The 20,123-nt window shown below is 29.8% G+C and overlaps 1 protein-coding gene across 1 annotated transcript; it reads right to left on the minus strand.

The window, feature by feature from the left end:
- LOC122588206 (agamous-like MADS-box protein AGL11) lies at positions 1-3,653 on the minus strand. Its single transcript, XM_043760331.1, has 8 exons — positions 3,641-3,653; positions 2,267-2,461; positions 1,190-1,271; positions 974-1,035; positions 719-818; positions 545-586; positions 361-408; positions 1-168 (listed from the first exon to the last, which is right to left on the minus strand). Exons 2-8 carry the CDS (start codon positions 2,446-2,448, stop codon positions 1-3), a joined length of 684 nt encoding a protein of 227 aa, XP_043616266.1. The 5' UTR covers positions 2,449-2,461; positions 3,641-3,653.
- Between the last annotated feature and the right edge of the window lie 16,470 nt (positions 3,654-20,123).

Genomic DNA, 20,123 nt, shown 5'->3' on the forward strand with positions numbered 1-20,123 from the left:
TTACCCAAGGCGAAGAGAATACTTCTGATCTGGAACGTAAGCAGGAGGAGTGTCGTCGATTGGTTCCATCATATTCAGCTGAAGCGGGTTGTTCCTAGCTAAGTATGCTTGGAACGTATTATACGCTGTGTTTGCATTTAGCTGTTGCTCCCTCTCGCACTCAGCAATCTGTATATATATATATATATATCCACAAATTATATATATATGCATATACATGAGCTAGCTAGCTAGGCACACAAACTGATAACATGACAGACTAGCTAGCTAGTTCTCCATTTCATGTTTATATATATATATATAGAAGCTAGCTAGCTTATAATTAGCATATATTCTTAATTACGAGAATTAGTAACTTACATGTAGCTTTGAGCGTAAGAACGCATGCTCATTTTCTAGCTCAATATCCTATTTATAACCCAAACAAAAAAACACCATAATCAAACAGAAAATCAATTAAACAATGGCATCATTGATCCGGCCGGCCAATAGAGGAAAACTAATGGTAATATATATATATATAGGATCATATATGTAGAGTTACCCTTTTTTCTGCAGCTTCGGTTTCAGCAAGTATAGCGTCATACTGTTCAAAGTTAAATGAAAAAACACGAGTGAAGTTAACAAAAAAGTTACATATATATACACACATATATATAGAAAAGAGAGGGAGCTAGCTAGAGAGAGAGATATATTTATTTAATTAGTAATTAAGTACCTTCTTGGACCTAATCTTTGAGATTCCTTTTTCAAGCCTGGTCTCCAATTGCTTCAGTTCCTTCACATTTAAGCAGTCCAGGCCTTCGCCCTTGAGATGCCTGTTGTTAATTTAATTTATATATGTTCATGTCAATTGAAAATTTAAATGGGTATAGTATTTGGGGCTATAATTGATTAATATCAAATGTATGTATATATAGTTTTTGAATAGGCTCAGCGTGAGCGAGCTTTGTTGATTGTAGATGTGTAGCACCTAGTAGTATTTTGAAGCATTTGTATCTGCTGACGCAACTTTTTTGACTCCTGCTGATAAAACTGCATATATCAACAAGAGATAACTAACGTCACCTAGCTATAATATGATATTTGATCTTTAACTAATATAATGCACACATGTATATATATGTAATCTAACATAATTAATTTGAAAGAACACAAAATAAGATACGCCTAGCCTGTCGTCTCTTACTTGGGCATTAACCTCTTGAGTTGACCAAGTCGTTGGTGCACTTGACGTTGCCTTACGGTACTTCTCAATGGTTGATTTTATGCTATATATTATGAAAGAAAAATGTAATTAAACGTACAATTAATGTTCTAAAATTAATGATGTTTACAACTAGATCTTTTTTTGTAGCAAGGATTTTAAAGTGTTCTTTTCTATTTTTGCTTTGGTTTATCATGCCTTATTTCGAGTTAGAAAAATAACATTTAAAAAACAAGTTGTGGAAAACCTGTTAAAATTATACACATGAAACACTCATTATACAGTCTTATTAGAAAGTTACAAATGACAAGGTTTATTCATAAAATATAAATAAAATCAATGTTGACAAATGACATCAACTTCAGTCTATCTTACATAGATTGGATAGATAAAGACCATAGATAGAAATGGTAAAGACTTAAGAAAATTACTATGATTTTTCTTTTATGTTTCCAATACAAAGTTTCAGCATTAGATGGATTTTGTGTATCCTTGTGTGGTTTGCAAAAGCAAAGGCTATTCTCATGCTAATGGTTTTCTTTTCTTCAATCATGGTGTATGTAACTCAGAGTTTACTTTCACCAAAATAGAAAGTTCAGAAACCCCAAGGACATGGTCTCATTTAGCAACTTCTGGTTCCAAACTATGCAATATATATAGCTAGAATGATTACATTGATTCTCTACACTTATATGTATATTGATGATAAAACTTTATGGTATGTTGCTAGCTATAGCTAGTAGCATTTGGACAAAGTAGCTAATATCTAAGTGAAATTTTGAACTTCACAATTATGATTTCAAGACTTTATGTTAGCAAATTGTTAAGTACATATATAGTTCATATGGTCAAATTGTTAAGTACATATATAGTTCATATGGTTATTAGCATTTTTTTAAAAAAAACTATAGCATTGATCAACTGCTTATTGTAACAAGAAGTGATCATACAATCAACTATCATGTGTTTAACATACAATTTATTTAGTAAATAATGGAATGGTTTTTATAATTATCAAAGGAAAAACTGTAGTTGATAACAGAAAGAGCGTTTAATTACTTGTTATTAGCGTACTCGTAGACTCTTCCACGGCTAGAGAAGACGATTAGGGTGATTTCAGCATCACAAAGAATTGAAAGCTCGTAAGCCTTTTTGAGAAGCCCGTTTCTCCTCTTGCAAAAAGTGACTTGTCGATTTGTGTTGCTTTCTATCCTCTTGATCTCAATCTTTCCCCTCCCCATGTTTCCGTTGATCCTACACAAATTATATTAACATCATTTTAATTAGCGTACCCCGTTTTGAGATATTAAATCGATAATCACAAATTGAAAATCTTGGATATCATCACAACTATCCTGTAGAAATGAGTTTCAATTATTCTCATGTTTGAAAACATCTTTCTTTATCAGAATACAAATAAATTTAATTCAATTACAAAATAAAAACTTGCAAATTTTAAACGAAACAAAAATATAGATAAGAATATATATGTATATGTACGTATGCATATATATAAATGTTCGAATTTTTTTTAAAGAAGTCTAATTGTTAACAGAACCTGAAAAAAAGGAAGTAGATCTTGAGAATTTCATACCAAAAATCATGGTATGTGCTAAAAGTTTAACCAAGTTGTAGATCTTGAGAAGCATATACAAAAATTTTAGTAGATCTATCTTTGCTTCTAGCCTTTTGCTAGAATCCTACTCCATATAAACAACTATTTGCAAATTACATAACAAATTAAAATAATGGATCTTTGGAGTTGAACTATTTCATAGTACACACAAAATTATAGTAAATAAAACCATATATAACTTATTTTCAAAACCTTAAAATTCATAAGTATATATCTAGCTACTAGATCCAGAATAATTGCATACCCAAAATCATGGTAGAAGAATTTAAATAAATAAAAAAACATAAACCAACGTTAAGCAAAAGACAATTTTTGTACTTCAAGCCCTAACTTGTAAAAAACTATGATACACTAATTTTTATATATAAAAGACTTAGAGAGCTTACATCCAAAATATTCAAAACACACTTGGATCTCATTATAAATATAGCCAAGACATAAGTTAAAGTACTTACTTCACCTCATTTTTCATACTATAACTATAACTTAACTATACTATATATAAAATTACAAACGATATTATATGCATTACTCTTACTTTTCTTTATTTATATATAACGCTTACATAATAGCAATTACTTAATTAAACAGAACAGACACAAACGTACATATTGAAACAACATTTAGTTCATACACACTCTATATATAATATATAATATATATATATATATATATATATATGTATATGTATATAGTACTAGCTATATGTACGTTATGTAAATGGTAAAAGTAAAAAGATTAAGAAATCAAAGAGAGAGAGCAAGTTTTAAGAACATATATAGAGAGAGAATTCACACCTTTCAAAAACTGTTTTTTAGTGTTCAAGAAAAAATTGAGTATGAGTTTATAGAAACCCTAGTATTTATTTCATTGTTTAATTAGCTAGCTTTATCTCTGTCTCACACACACACAAGAAAGAGAGAAAAACAATGAGCTGTTCTAGGACAATGACATTCTACTATTTTTGAGATACAAAATGTTGGTTGTCAATAAAAGTAATCCAAGAAGACTTTTACCTTAAACTGATAATGTGAAGTTTGAGTTTTTGGTTTTCCCTTATTATGCTTTTTGGTAGACTTAACAAGTACACCTCTAATATATATAGAGGTTCATAATTGAAGGAGCTAGGTTCATATTTATGTGATATTGGTTGTTATAAAGTTATCATATATTGTAGAAAAAATGTGGCATAGAAGTTAATTTATAGCAAAAATGTTTTTCCAAGTTCATCACAAAATCATATATATATAGAAATTAAAAATGATTAAGCATGGAAAATTCCATATATATAGTGAAGAAGATTAAGCATGCTTGCTAATTAATTAAGCATTAGTGCGTATGGTGAAGATATAATACAGTAGTAGTAGTTTTTGGTACATCTATATAAAGAAAAAATGAATATAAGGTGTTTCACATTCAAGCTTAGGTCACTACAAACAATATTGCATTTGTTCACACTTTTAGGTGAGTGTGAACAAATTAAAAATTTTGTCACGCTTTTTAGTGTGTAGAAATATATTGAATTAAAAGTGTATGGAAATTTCTACACACTTGTGTAGAAATAAAAGTTCACACTTTTTAGTATGAATTTTCATAACTATTTTGTCACACCTCACTTGTTCACGGTAACTTTTTAGTTACCGTGGACAAATGGGGGAAAAACCCCTCACATACCTTTTTTTAAAAGGTAATATGAGGCTGTTAGGTACCCAAGTTGGGTGAAAAACTCCTCACATACCTTTTTTAAAAGATAAAAATCATGGGGGGCCATGTATTTATTTAAAATATTAAAATATTAGTATGTGAGGGGTTTTCACCAAACTTGAGTGCCTAACAGCCTCATACTCACTTTTTCCTATATATATATATATATATATATATAAGGAAGGGGAATATTAGGCTGTTAGACACCTAAGGTGGGTGAAAAAACCCCTCACATACTTTTTTTTAAACCATAAAAATCATGGGGGGCCAAACATTTATTAAAAATATTAAAATATTAGTATGTGAGGAGTTTTTCATCCAAGTTGAGTGCATAAAAGCCTGATACTCACTTTTCTCATATATATATATACAATACATATACATATACCCGGTGAAAAAAAGAAAAAACTCAATACGCTAGCAACCAACGCGATTCCCACCGCACTGGACGAATATGCCGGAGAAAACGTTGGGAACCTTAACAGAATACGCCGAAGTGTCAACGTTTTTGATTGAATACGTCGGTAAAATGCTGAGCATTAAAGATGGTCTTAGTATGCTAATGTACAGTACAAATCTCTGACGATAGTGTGTGTTTTTTCTTTTTGTCTACTTTGGCCTTGTTCTTCCATGGGAAATATGATATAATCGGAACCCTTGATCTTTAATTGCTGGTAAACGATGCATCTATCTATCTATCTATATTATAACTGAAAGAGAAGATTCGGGGTATACTTGGCACCCATAATTTCCTTTCTTAAGCCTAATTCTCCCACCTAATTAATCTAGTTTTCTCATTTTTTTCTAGATTTTTTTTTAACTTTTTGCTTATTAAATAATTTATTATCATTAAAATATATCATGAATCTTTTTCAATCAAAACAAATCTTTTTAAATTTTAATAATATATAATATCTTTAAAACTCTCCCGGTAAATATATACAACATATTTTTTTATTATTCATATGCATTCATATTATTCGTTTTCTTCTTATATTTAATAAACAAATTAAGTTCAGTAAAAAGACGTGTGGTTTTTATTATATCACTTTGTTATTTTTATTTTTATTTTTGTATTTTGTCCATGTTTATTTATTATTTGATATTGAATTGTTATTTTATTGTTATTTTCACATATTTTTTTTAATTTAGTTTGTTGTTAATTATAATTTTCTTATGGATTATTCTTTTACTACAAAAGAGTTTATTCTTTTAAATTTTTTTTATTTATGTTTTGTTATTTTTTCCCTGTTTTGTTATTTATTATTTTCATATTTATCTTTGATATATATATATATATATAGAGAGAGAGAGAGAGAGAGTTTTCATATTTTGAGAACAATTTTTTTTTTGTAAGAACCATGAGAACTCTTAAATATATTTGTTCACATGTTTTTTTTGTTCATTCATATGTGAAATGATATAAAAAAGTATGTTGTAGAAGAAACTTTTCTAAAAACCTTCAAAATAGTCATTTGTAAACTTGTGAATGGATATGTTCACGTTTTCGTTACCAAGTTAACAAATGGGTATATATAAGATTTTGAAAAAACTTTCTTCAACAACATGTTTTTTTTATAACGTTTCACATGTGAATGAACAAAAAAAAACTTGTGATCCGATACATAATTTAAGAGTTCTTAAGGTTCTTACAAAAAATGGGTTCTCAAAATAAGGCTCCTCTATATATATATATATAAATATATATATTTGAAACTATCCGTCTATCGGATGGGCCTGAAGACTAGTTTAATTATTATATAAGCAAATCATACGATATATATTAATTAATAAAATATGAATGCAAAAAAAATTCATAAAATAGAGAATAAATAAGTAAAGTTTAATATATGATCATATATATATATATATATAGATGAAAGTTATTTTTAGGACAAGGGTTTGAAAAAGTACAAGGTATTTCCTCCTTCTTCTTCCTTCCATCTCCGACCACCACCACCACCATGATCATCTCCGGCCACCACCATGATCCTACGGCGACGGCGACCATATATATATATATATATATATATATAGTTCATCTCATTTTCCTTGGTAAAAACCAGTGTGATAGGTTTATCATATTGGGCCGGACTAATCTGCATACAAAGGAAAATGAAATACCAAGAGTGGCCCAAAAATAAGCCTAGCTCGAAGCCCATTATATTATAAACCGCTTCATAATTTCTCAACTATTAAAAAGTAAACCATAGTTACGTCTCCAGTGACGTATGGATTGTTAACTTATTCTCTTAATTTTTGATACATTAACCATCTTTAGCTTTACGAGAAAATGTGACAAATCAACTTCTTAATCATGCTTATACTACTTTAACATTATATAGTTTGATATGGTTTTGAGGTACGTGTTTTTGTCCGATTCTAGATTAACCATAAAACTCCGAAATTTAAAGAATTATCATTTGTTGCTTATTCTAAATGTATTGAATGGATAATAACTTAATATGCCTGTTTTACATTTTATTTGTCATTTTCATGTTCATTAATCCTGTTGTGTCACTGTTTGTCACCCTTCTTGGGCCTTGGTTTTTGAGATCTGTGAGTATGTCCGTGTGTGTAAAATAGACTTTAGTCTGATACTCTGATGGACACTATATAAATGCGTAAGATATATATAGATTTTGTGTATTTAACTTTTTAACAATAGTTAATTAATTTATCAAATCTTGTTGCATGTCTTATAGGCATGCTCATGGCTTAACCAATATCAATGTTATCTATCACGGATTATAAGTCTTAATATCGTCTTTGACTGTATATGGCATAAGTTATAATGTATACAGGTTTATCCCTATCTAATATAGAGAGTGACATAAGAATTGAACCATTGATCTCTATTTCTAAAGGTAAAGACTTAACCACTTGATCAGTTTAGTTAATTTATATGTTAAATGAAATGATTGTTTAGCTATATAAAAAATTCGCATTTCAAATAGTAAAAGAACACATGTCACCTCTTTTATAAATTATTACAAATAAAAAAGAGAAAATAATTAACACACAATTAATAAGATCCAAATATAAATATATACTATATATATAAAGAGATTTCAGATGCATAGTAAAGCAGCTTGATTGGCTGCTCGTTCATTATGTTGTGAGTATGATGTATTCTATTATAACAAAAAGTATTACTATGTACAGATGGTGACCTATGGCCCAAAACATTGGATCTTCCCTTGGAACAGCTTGCCCCCAAGAAAGTAAACATTCTAGGATGGAGACTTGAGCAAGACAGATTACCAACTGCTGATCTACTTGTACACAGAAACATCCCCCTTGCATCGATCATTTGTCCACTTTATCGCATCTTTGGAAAATCCTCGAAGCACCTTTTTTTGCATTGCTCCTTCTCCAATACCCTATGGTGCTTTCTAGTTTCCTGGCTAAAATTCCCCCAATCCAAGAATTGTTTACTCAACATGAGCTCTGGACAAACATCCCATCAAAAAGAAAACTTCTCCTCCTGATAATTATGGCATATGTCTGGATCGTTTGGAAAACACGCAACGAGAACATCTTCTCCAACAAGAACCCCTCAATCCGTTTTGCCATTGTAACACCCCGCCTCACCACAACACAATATTATCCGCTTTGTCCGCAGACTCACAGCTTTGTTTCTGGCTGCTCGGGCAAACTTCCCAGAAGGGTCATTCATATGGCATTGCTGCCGTCCGAACACGCTTAACTGTGAAGTTCTCCTCTCATCCACAGTCAATGCGCCCAAAACGCGTTGTATTATGTAAGGCCAATGATGTCACTTATATCCAGGATCTCCCTTGTATGTTAAGATTTATGCTTTCACACCCCCTCAACATGGCTAACAACGTAACAAGTTCATCTAATGGCTTCTTACACTTAAGCTAACACTATACGGAATACATAACATATTAACAAGCATTTTAATTGGTAAATAATTATCGGCACTTCTAATCACACTAAATGAGAACACATAGCCGAACTTATCCACATAATATAACACATTTTATTCTACTTAATTGCTACACACATAATCCACCTTATACACATAATTATCCACACGTTTATTAGCTACATTAAACTATATATAACTTCTTAACAGACAAAGTCAAAGTTGACTAATGAAAGGTCAAACATAGACGATAAAAGATTTAGGATGTTACAGCCATAAAAGAGTTGAAATCGACAAGCTTCTTATGTATATCCAACAGATCAAACATCATAACCATTGATTGGCCGAGATGGTGTAATTTTAGCTTTTAGTTGTTATCTACTTTGTTCTCTATTATCTTTTTCTTTCTTTGGCATTACTAGCAACTTGTTGGTTTTTCTATTATCAATAAATTATTGAAATTAAAAAAAAAATACTCGTATATCATAAGAATGTAATATTATCTTTGAGATAGAGATTAGATGAGAAGGTATCTTAAGTAAAGAAGGTTCGTTGTTTATTTTTTCTAGCTTGTTTTTTAGGTTTTTTTTTTTTCTTTTTTTCATTTTTTTCATCCTCTCTTTAATTAACTAATTCTATATAAAAAAAAAAGTTTAAAAATTTTAAATTTTTTTTCAAACGGCGTACCTAGCCCATAACCTATAAGCTAAGCCTCTTAGTTTATGGTGGAGCCATGATGGTTAAGGGCGAAGCCGTTAGATAGATCACTCCATTATCGATCACTCTCTATGACCTATCACACTTTCTGACCTATCACTCCCACCACCTATCCCTTATTAATATCCTTAAGAGCGAAGCCCGTACCGTACCCTTATATATAACTCACTAATTTGGGTTAGAAATTTTTGTTTTTAAAATTTTTTTTTATGGATTGAGTTAATGAAAAAAATAAAAAATAAAATAAACCTAAAAAAAATATTAAAAAAAAAAACAAATCTTCTCTCCCTTCTCTCTGAATCTTTATTCATTATCTTTACATATATATAATTAATTAATAAATAACAAAAGCTCTCTCTACCAAATATATAAGTTTTAGTAGTAGACTTTGTTAAAACAAATACGAGTATATGTATCAATATTCAATAATTGTTCAAGTGTTTCATCTTCTTTTGTATATTTTGTTCTTTTAATTAATATAATAGATGCACAAGTTGTTTTATATATAATAATTTGAATATTTGATCGAAGTGTGCCACGCCATTTAGAAATGGTCAAGTTTTCAACGACGGAGAGGGCCAATTTTATATATGCTATTCGTACTATATATTTTGTACATAATAATATTTCTACCTAGTTTTATCCTTTTCGGGACATGAGAATCGATGATGGTGACCAAGCCATTTTATGCCATCATATCATTGTTTACGAAAAGCTTTTCTCTGCACATTTATATAATCGATCGTGCGTAATCTAAGCGTATTCCTAGAGATCAAGCTTTTTGTTAAAATAAAAAAATTCATAAATTATTATTCCAATGTAACCATCTTTTAAAAAAACTTATAAGAGCTTCTTTATGATAAAAGAATCGATCATCTTTAATTTAGTATTGCTATTGGTTTTATGTGACTCAAAACATTGGTGCACATGCTACAACTTATATATTTAGTAGGATTAGTTTTGCTATTCGTCATTGAGCTTTAGCTCAATGGTTGAAAGGTCATCCCTCCTTGTATGAGGTATTGTGTTCTAGCCTTGGAGAGGACATGGGAATTAAGTTCCTTTATGAGGGTTTGACTTGGGTATACCTAGGTTCAAATTCGGGTGGGCAGGGTTTACCCCTATTAATCATTGTGCCTTCGGACGGATTAGTATGGGGTTTTCCCCCATCGGGTATTTGAAATAGGCATTTCTAATCGAGGAAGCCCTCTAGCGCGGACCCGGTTAAAACAACGTATGCTAGATTTCCCGCTATCGAATCGTGACACGAAGTTTCCAGCGAAATTCACCTTTCAACAAAAAGTATTGCTATTCCTAGAGGGGTGTGGGCCCAGATAGTATCTCGTTTTCCTACTAATTTCTTGTAAATTCACCAAATTCATCAAATAATAATAATAATAATAATAATAATAATAATAATAATAATAATAATAATAATAATAATAATAATACGAGTAATAAGTAACACTGCTCATATATTTAATAGATATAGTTTTGCTATAGCTGGAAATGTGGATGCGTAGATAGTACTCGGCTTACTACGTACTAGTTCCTCGTAAACTCTATAAACTTCTAATAGAACTGATGTTTATAATGATAATGATAATAAAATGTAAATTTTAATAATAAAAATAATAATAATAAAGATTATACTCTATTACAATTACAATAAGCCAATGAATGGTAGTTAAATAGCTGATCAAATGACACCAATATTAACCACCAATCAAGATTTAGATCCGTGAAATAAAAATAATACTTAATTAAATATATAATACTTAGAAAACCTTATAAATTCAAATTTAAAAATATATTAAAAAACAAACTAATAAACTTAAATATAAAGAACGTAAGTTAATTCAATGTAAAAGAATATAATTCTGAAATATTGAAAACATCAATTTTATTAGCATTTTCTTATATGTTATCTGTATTGCATATCAACACCTTAAGATTTTTTTTTTATGTAAATCAAGACTCGAGAATTAAATGTATAGAATGTAAGTTAAATAAAAGTTAAAAATGTAATATTGAAATGTTGAAACCATATATTAAATTTTATATTTCGTAACATTTTATTTTAAGACACTAGTTCGTTGTAGCATTTTCTAATCTATCATCTTTGTTACATATAAACACCTTAAAATCCTTTTTTATATATATAATTATATATATTGAAATTGAGAGATTACAACGTACAATGACAAAAGAACAAGAAAACAGTTTAGAGACATTAAATGTCAAAGTACTTCACCAATAGAATGTTGACAATCATTTTTACACCAACATTTAAGCCTCGAAAAGAGTCGGCATTCATTCACTATAGAAAGCAACCTTGTAAGACAGTTTTTATTCATTCATTGTTTTACTTATTCGAATCTTAGTTGTTTTAGATTCCATTGTATTGAACATTGATTATAAGAAATCATATTACGTACCCTCTATACATCTTCCTATTAATTTCGCTTATGCATTTGGGGTTCCACAGGCATATAGATTTATCTTTCTGATATGTTACTTTCCTCCTTTTAACATGCCTAGATACATTTTCCTTGGAGGTTGGATATTGTAAAACAAGTATTAAAGTAAAACAAATAAGACATGATCTTGACCATTGAATCATGATTAAATTGATGCACGAAGATTAACGAAGCAATTGATGCATAATGATTTTCATGCTGCACGGTGATCTTCAGTGAAGAAAAACCTATTGTTTTATTTGTTTTACTTTAATACTTGTTTTATTTTATCTAAAACCCTATAATTTGTTAGAAAATATTTATTTCCTTAATTGGGTATATCTAATTAAATATCTAATGTTTTTATCATTAGATCTATTTCATAGAAGCCTTTATAAAATTGTGTGAGCAGAGAGTGTAATTATATATGAGGTGTGTTGGCTGCACATGAAAACCAGATTATGAACTTATATGTTGCAACTATGTGTGGGAAATAGCCAAGGAAAGCAATCCAATTGGTTGCTTTTTAGAAACACACAGATTAGCCACTAATACTTCATTAAACTACCAAAAAGCCTCACTTTTGGCTTTTGCTAATGCTAATGGGTGGCCGCATGCAATGATAATTTAGATTTAAGTAATCTAATTAATGCTAATCTACTCAACTTGCAGAAAAAGAATCAAATGTGTTAAATTTATCAAGTGAGTGCTACTTTATACTTTTTGCTCTCCAAGCCAGATCAGTATCCTAGGTGTTTCTATTTGCCAGAAATTCAACAACAAAATTTAATTTACATCTTATAGTATCTAAAGCTAATTAATCTGATTGGGAAAAATGGTTTCATTTAATTTCCAACTGAATTAAAAAAATGTCCTACCTAGCTATATATACACACACATATGAGTTAACGACTAGTAAGTCAACTAACTTATAAACTGTCAATATTAACCCACTTGCCACTTGCAAGTTTCATTCCTATTTATTCCCAAGTTGTCTAGGGGGGAGTCGAGTCTTGCCAATTGCTCGGCATGAGCTAGCGGGATCCAGTTTAGACAACAGACTATCCACTGTCGGGTTAGAACCTCAGACGATGAGCTAGGGATATGTTTCTATATCGAAATCACCTATAAAAAAACAAACTAACTGGTTAACTAATTTAACTTACAAACTAATTAACAACTAACTGTGGCGGAGTCATGATTTGACATTAAATGGAATCATTTGTTGATTCGGAAAAACTTATTGGAGAAATCAATGTTGATTAATATAACCTTTGAAATGAAAATTCATGTATTAGTTGTATTAATGAAGTGATGGAATGACATAAAAAACATATAAAGTTTTGAGGGTGAAATAAAACTTCTCGTTATAAAAATGATGTGTCTTATCACAAGTGAAAATTCCCCGTCTATGAACACTAGGAAAAGCAAGTGAATACAGTTAAAGGAACTACACAGAAACCTCTAAAAATTGAGGACACGAAATAGATGTATTAGTTAATAATGTATACGATAATATTGTGCATCTTAACATGGGAGAAATCCCCGTTTATGAATAGTCAAAGTCACCATCTGATAACATAAGAGCAAGTTTGGTTCACATAATGTTTTTTGAAGGAACGAAATCTGTTAAAGAAATTGGAATTTGATGGAATAGAATGGAAGTTGACGAAATATTTTTTCATTTTTGAAGATTTAAGTGACGGAGGGAATGAAATTCCTTCTCCCAACCCCAAAGAATAGAGATTCCATCAGGGAATGTTTACATTCCAACGGAATGAGATTCCTTCACCTTTGAACAACCAAACGCACTAAGAAATGAAATTCAATTTCAATTCCATCATATTTCATCAGAACGTGCGAATCAAACGCGACCTAAGAATGTTGGCAATACTCTCATATGGTCATATTAATTTTTTGCCATTTACATTCAATCAATCTCTTTATGCCAACTCATTCACCTCCAACTTATATCACGTCCATTCCACTACTTTGATGTCAATCAACACTTCTTTCACCAACCATTCAGTACGATATTCACTTTATTTAAAAACTTAAATTCCACTAAAAGTAAAACATTAAAAATTAAAAATAAAAACTACGAAATATTACCATTAAATACATTATAAATGCTATAAAAGACGACATTTCTAAAGATGAAATAAAAAGACATAGCAATACTTAAAAAAGTTATAGATCCTAAAACTTGATGTGATGTCCGTTGGCATCGAAATCGTGTGGAATGGACTCTAGTGGACACCCTACCTCGTTGACCGTCATCTTGCCACATCGATCTCATTGTGATCTAGTGCGTCTCTCAACGAGAAGTGAGTATCATTAACAGTGCCAGTTATATTGTTCAACTTCAAGAGTTAATCTTGCAGATAGCTCACATTAAGTATATCGAGGATGGTATTTTTCCGCCCCGGTATTCGTAATTCTTCTATTTCTCGTCTCTAGTCGTCCTTCTCCGCCGTTAATTTTTTGATCACGACCCATAGCCCCTTTTAGGTGGTGTCGTCGTTTAGCATTTATTTCATTTTTTCACCTCGAATAGTGTCATTGTTGGTAGGGCTGTAAATGGTTCGGTTCGGTTAACCAGAAATTTCAAACCGTTTTTCCGGATTTGGTTAGCTGGAAAATTTTGAACCGTTAAATTCAATTACTCGAAAAAGTCGGTTAATTTTGGTTCGATTTTCGGTTAACCATTTATTAAAGTAATGCTAATATAAAGTTTAGTTTTCAATTATAATCGTCAATTTACATTGTAAATAATCAATATTGATATGTATAATAGTCATTACTACATTAATATCTTGTTTTATAAAATAGATATGCATTGCAACTAATTTTGAAATAATTTTTTATAATGTTATATATTTATGCAATGCAAGTTTTTATTTGAGAGTATCATGATTTATTTTTTAAAAATCCTATATATGATATTACTTATATTTTTGATAAATATTTTAAACAAAGTTAACAATATTTTTAAAAGGGTGTTGCATATATAAGAAAATTACTTAAAATATCCAAATCTAATCATAGATTGTGAAAGAAATTTAGTAAAATTGTTAGAACTTTATGTAACACCTCGACTACGGAGGAAAACTCGGGATGTAAGATAAAGCACACGCACACATGGATGTTACATAGGAATACTAAATGAGTGCATAGATTAAGCATAATTAATCGATTACATAGTCAATTAAGCAAAAGAGGAGTCAGCACACATAGGTTAAATCAGCAATCAAATAAATGTATGAAAAGTTCCCACGCAAGGGTAACGGTTAGGCATATTGCCATCAAGCATAAATGAAAGCATGCAAACTCCAATCCTAAATCCTGAAGTCTGCTATGAGTCCCATGCTACCAATCCTAGCCACGATTTGCTTGATTACCTGAAAGGAATACTTAAACGTGTCATCACAAAAGTTGGTGAGTTCGTAGGTTTAAGAACATTAATAAGTTGTATAAGTTATGATTTATGCCGTCAATAGAATTCGAGAATAAAGTAGTATGATGTGGCTAGAGACCAACTTTGCACATGAGTATGAGAATGTGTATAATCGTGCACTTACAGTACTTGGCTAGAATAAATCAATCGTGCACTCACAGTCATAAACATGACATGGCTAGTATGTATCAATCATGCACTCATAGTCATAAACATAACATGGCTAGTATATGCAATAAATCGTGCACTCATGGTCATAAACAGGACCTGGCTAGTATATGAAATCAATCGTGCACTCACGGTCATAAAACAGGACCTGGCTAGTATGTCACAAAGTAGTCTAGCAGCCATAGAATAATAATAATAAAAGCAGTTACGGCATATATAAAAGCATGTGTAGTATTCCTTTCACCCCAAAGCATAAGTAAGAAAAAGGGGCTACGAAGACTCACAGTGATCCGGTACAAGCGTAGTTTACAAGCACAGAGAACAAGCACATATATAATTAGGTTATATCTATTTGAATCCAAGTACATCTTGATGTAAACCTAATCACAAGCCATTGATCATAAATAAACACATGTAGTAGTTCTTGTGATTAATTATTCACTGAGATGTCCTTGATGAACTGATGATTTGGTCCCTTAAAGATCTTTGAACGTTTAGACTCGAAAAGTGTTTAAATGAACTTTAAGTACCTGAACTGGACTCGAACTGAACGTCTTGGAACTCACGCGTAAGTACTTATCGTGTTAATGAGTTGAACATGACTTTAATAACGAACTTTAGCCTTGAGAACTCAACTTAACTGTTCATAGAACTCGTACTTTGGTAATTTAGATAGCACATGTCTTATGCGTATTCAATTAGGGTTTGCACTTTATACGATGTTTTAGATCGACTCATGAACTAGCTCGATGTTAATAAGTAGCCTTTAGTGTGTTTAATCGAATGATAGTGACGTTATGAACTTGGTTTGGTGTTAAATGATCAAGTGTGGTATGTTATAGGACAAGTAAAAGTTTTAGTTTAAGTAAAGAATAATATGGTAGAAGGAAACAAGTAATTACTACGAAAGAAATATCCCCATTGTAAAAAGTAATATGTAACCGGATAACAAATGAATGAATGACTGTATATATATCGCATGGGGAAATTACTGTTATAAGCAATAATGTAATCGTTAGATATTCAATATGAATTAAAAAAAAAAAGAATTCAACTAATTAAACATGAACTAAAAAAGTACTAGTCATATGATCGCGCGATGCGGTGGTGGTTGCAGCGGCGACTCATGGTGGTGGCTGCAACAAGACGGGTGGTGGCGGATGTGTCAGTAATGGATGGTTATTAATATAAAAGTAATTGATATAAAAGGAGGTATTGTAGTTAATTTAAGGGTTGAGAGATTTATGTTGTCATAATATCATTTTAGGTATTACAGGTATATTAGATGAAGATATTTAAATTAGTGAATAATTAGACTAATGAATTAAGGAGATGAGTAATGTGAGTAGATCACGTTTTTTTTTTTTTAGAAAATTGGAAGGTCAAATGCTCTATAATTTTATATGATACGAATAGTTAAGATTATTATATTAACTTAATAAAATTTCAAAAAAAAAAATGGAGAAAATGGTAAGCGTAAATTTATAACCCAACCTCTAATTCAATATGTGGTAGCCCGACCACTCCATCAAATAAGAATTTTTTTTTTTGTTTTAACGATAAATTTGGGTTTAACGGCATGTCTATTCGTATACCCAAATATAATTTTAGAGAAAATCCATGTTGAGAAAACCACTGTATATATTCCTAAGAGCATGCTTGCTCATGCTGAGTCATGCAAGATTTGAACCTAAGACTTCTCAGTCTCATGCTTCCACAAATCTATATCTATATTTTATTATATAAGTAGAATTTGTTAGAGAAAAAAAAAACAAAAAATCAAAAGATCACTGTTTACATCTCCCTCTTTCAATAAAAGGAGTAATTTAGTGTATTATTTTTATAAGGATATTTTTTTTATAAAAACTATATATAAAATCATCCTTATAAAATTTGTATAACTTTATTCTTTAATTAGGAAATATTACTAGTTGACATTTATAAAAAATGACAAATGTCGTTTAATAAAAGTGTCATATGCCGTGTAAAAGTTGAGATGAAAAATGGAAATGGTTCTTTAACATCCCACATCCGTACACTACTCATAAGCTAGGCATACTCCAAGAAGATCGAATATGCACATGGCAGGTGCTTCAATCCCAAGCATGTAGCCAATGATCAATCATCGTCAAGTTGGTGAATGGGGTTTTTTTTCTTATTTTATAAAGTTTTAAAACAGTCTGTGATGTGACAGGATTCGGGTCTTCAATCTTATAGTGGAGGTGATCGAGATAGTATTTTATATAGTTTAAGAAGAAAAGAAACCATGGCGGATCTAAATTTTATTACTTTGTGGAAGTGAACATTGTTAGTGGATTCACTTTCGATGTCATGTCATTGTCACTAATGATATTTTTCTTAAAAAATATATATGTGCCTTTTTTAGTGCTTTTCAAAATGAAGTATATATAAAGAAATATATTTTTTTCTCGAACATTCAGTCGGTATATGACATCAAGGAAACCTTATCGTATAATGGTGAAGCTTTGTACGTACTCTAGATAATGAGATATTGACTATGGGTCGTTACAGGTATTCGAAGAGAAAAACCACCAGGTTTTGTCATCCCTTAACTAAGATCGAACTTAAAATCTTCGGTAAAACCGAAAGTGCTTCTAACCAGCTAGGCTACACATCATTGGCTATATAAAGAGATATCAATAAGTTAATTGAAATCAAATTTGATTCAAGTTAAGGTATAACTAATAACTTTTAAAATAATTTAAATAATTTTATCCATAATGATAATCTCTATCTTTTCAAGTCTTTATTTCACAATTTTAACCGTAAATATTTTTATTTGTGTTAAATATAATACTTGATTAAACTTATATTAATGTAAAATAAATTTAAAATCAATCCACTCATATATTACATATGAAGTAAAAAAATTTATTTATTGTCAAAAAGTTAAATAAAAAAGACCCAAAATGTCAAACTATGACATTTAAATTGGGATGAGGTAGTAATTAACATACGATTTTGTTGTGTTTATATATATTTATATATATATGCATTGGCGACCCTGAAAAGTCATGTACCCTGGACGAGTCGGGAAAAAATATGCCCCTAACTCTTAGGAAATTCAAATATATAAGCAATTTTTTTTTCCATAAATGAGACTTTATAACAATAACAAAATCATAGTATTTATAATTCAGCCATTAACTGGTTATTAAATCAAATATATCTATATACTAGTATACTACATAACACATTATCTATAATATAACTAAAAGAGGAAGTTGGGAGACATTTGGATATCCCCATTCTTTAGCCTAAAACTCTCTCCTCATTAATCCTCTATTTTTAATATTATTTTAATTATCAAATCTAAAGGTCAATCTTATTATTAATAAAAAAATCTTTTTATCCTTAAAAGTGTCCCAAAAATTATATTATATCTATATATAAATACAAGCTAGGAAAAAGCCCTAACATATTCTAAAAAAAAAAAAAAACCTACGACAAAAAAAAAAAGTCGACTACCAAAAGGTTCGACCTCTTCCTATACCAGGTAGCATATTTTTAATTCTTAAAAATCATTACTTTTATGAAATTCAATATATTATAAACTTAAATTATTATTATCATTATTATTATTATTATTATTATTATATCTTTTTTAATTTAGTTTGTTGTCCATTATAGGTTCATTATGGCTTCTTCTTCAACAACAAAAAATAAGCCCACATTAGTTCATCTTGAAGATCTTAAGCCAACACATGTTAACCATCATCTACGACTCCGTGTTGTGCATGTATGCACTGTTTCTAAGTGGAACAACCCGAAAAAAATTAAAACGTTCGAGATGATATTTGTTGATGAATTAATTGGTATGTATTTTTCAAATTATATACTGTTTTATTTCTCTTTTTGTTGAGCTTAACTCTAAATCGTTCAGTCTAAAATTGGTGTTTGTGTTTGTAGTAAGTTTAGAAATATCAAACTGCAAATTTTTTATTTAACTAAAGTTGGGAAAAAAAAGGTAAACTAAAATCAATCTTTATATAGAGTTAATTTTCATATGTTTCCTTCTTTAGTTTTCGTATTGATTAAATTGTGATATTGGTCATAGAGATTTAATATACTTGAATTCAAATTTTGTTAGCTTTGATTAATATATTTTGAGACTACCCATTCATTGAACGGGCTTGAACACTTATATATATATGTAATATACTAGATTTTAGACCCCTGTCTAACACTGGACACGAGGTTTACGATATTATCAATATTATATGTTCATATATTTAATTCATAAAAGCTTATAATTTTGAACGTATACAGTTCTAAGTGTTATACTTTGCAAGTTGTAGTACAATAATCACAAATTCGTCACTGTCATTATTAGCTGAGACATATTGATGAAATTGTTTGTCGTAGTCATTCCACAAGGCACATGCTACAATAATTTCTCAATTATAGAATTTTTGAAACCAGTTTTACTTATAATTTGATATTATTATTAAAGATAGTTAGGAATTAAAATATAAATATACTTGTGATCTTGTACTTGACATTCAAGTATATGTATTTGATCATGATGCGGACTCATAACACGAATATGTTTACTTTCAATCACATGTCTTATGATAATTAGATAACAAATAGGATTGTTTTCATACTTTTTGATAACAATTAGGATTCTTGATTTGAGTGACAATTTATACTTTAAAAAAATAAATATAAATACCTTTTGTAACTTTTTAAAAAAATCTTCTCAAGTTGATACTAAAAATAAATATAAATTAAATATTGAGAACTAAAAAGTATAAATTATTGATGGAAAACAAAAAAGTGTAAATTAATGAGATTTTTTCTACAAATTAATATAAATACTAATATAATAATATATTTGGATAATGATTATTGGAGTTTTT

Source organism: Erigeron canadensis, chromosome 2 (assembly GCF_010389155.1).
Source record: "Erigeron canadensis isolate Cc75 chromosome 2, C_canadensis_v1, whole genome shotgun sequence".
In the NCBI taxonomy this organism is placed as follows: Eukaryota; Viridiplantae; Streptophyta; class Magnoliopsida; order Asterales; family Asteraceae; genus Erigeron; species Erigeron canadensis.

Excerpts from the sequence above, each read along its gene's own strand:
- LOC122588206 (XM_043760331.1), bottom strand. The coding sequence starts at position 2,448 with ATGGGGAGGGGAAAGATTGAGATCAAGAGGATAGAAAGCAACACAAAT. Across the intron at positions 1,272-2,266 it reads TACGAGTACGCTAATAACAA|CATAAAATCAACCATTGAGA; the intron begins GTAATTAAACGC and ends CATAATATATAG. Across the intron at positions 169-360 it reads TCTTACGCTCAAAGCTACAT|ATTGCTGAGTGCGAGAGGGA; the intron begins GTAAGTTACTAA and ends ATATATATACAG.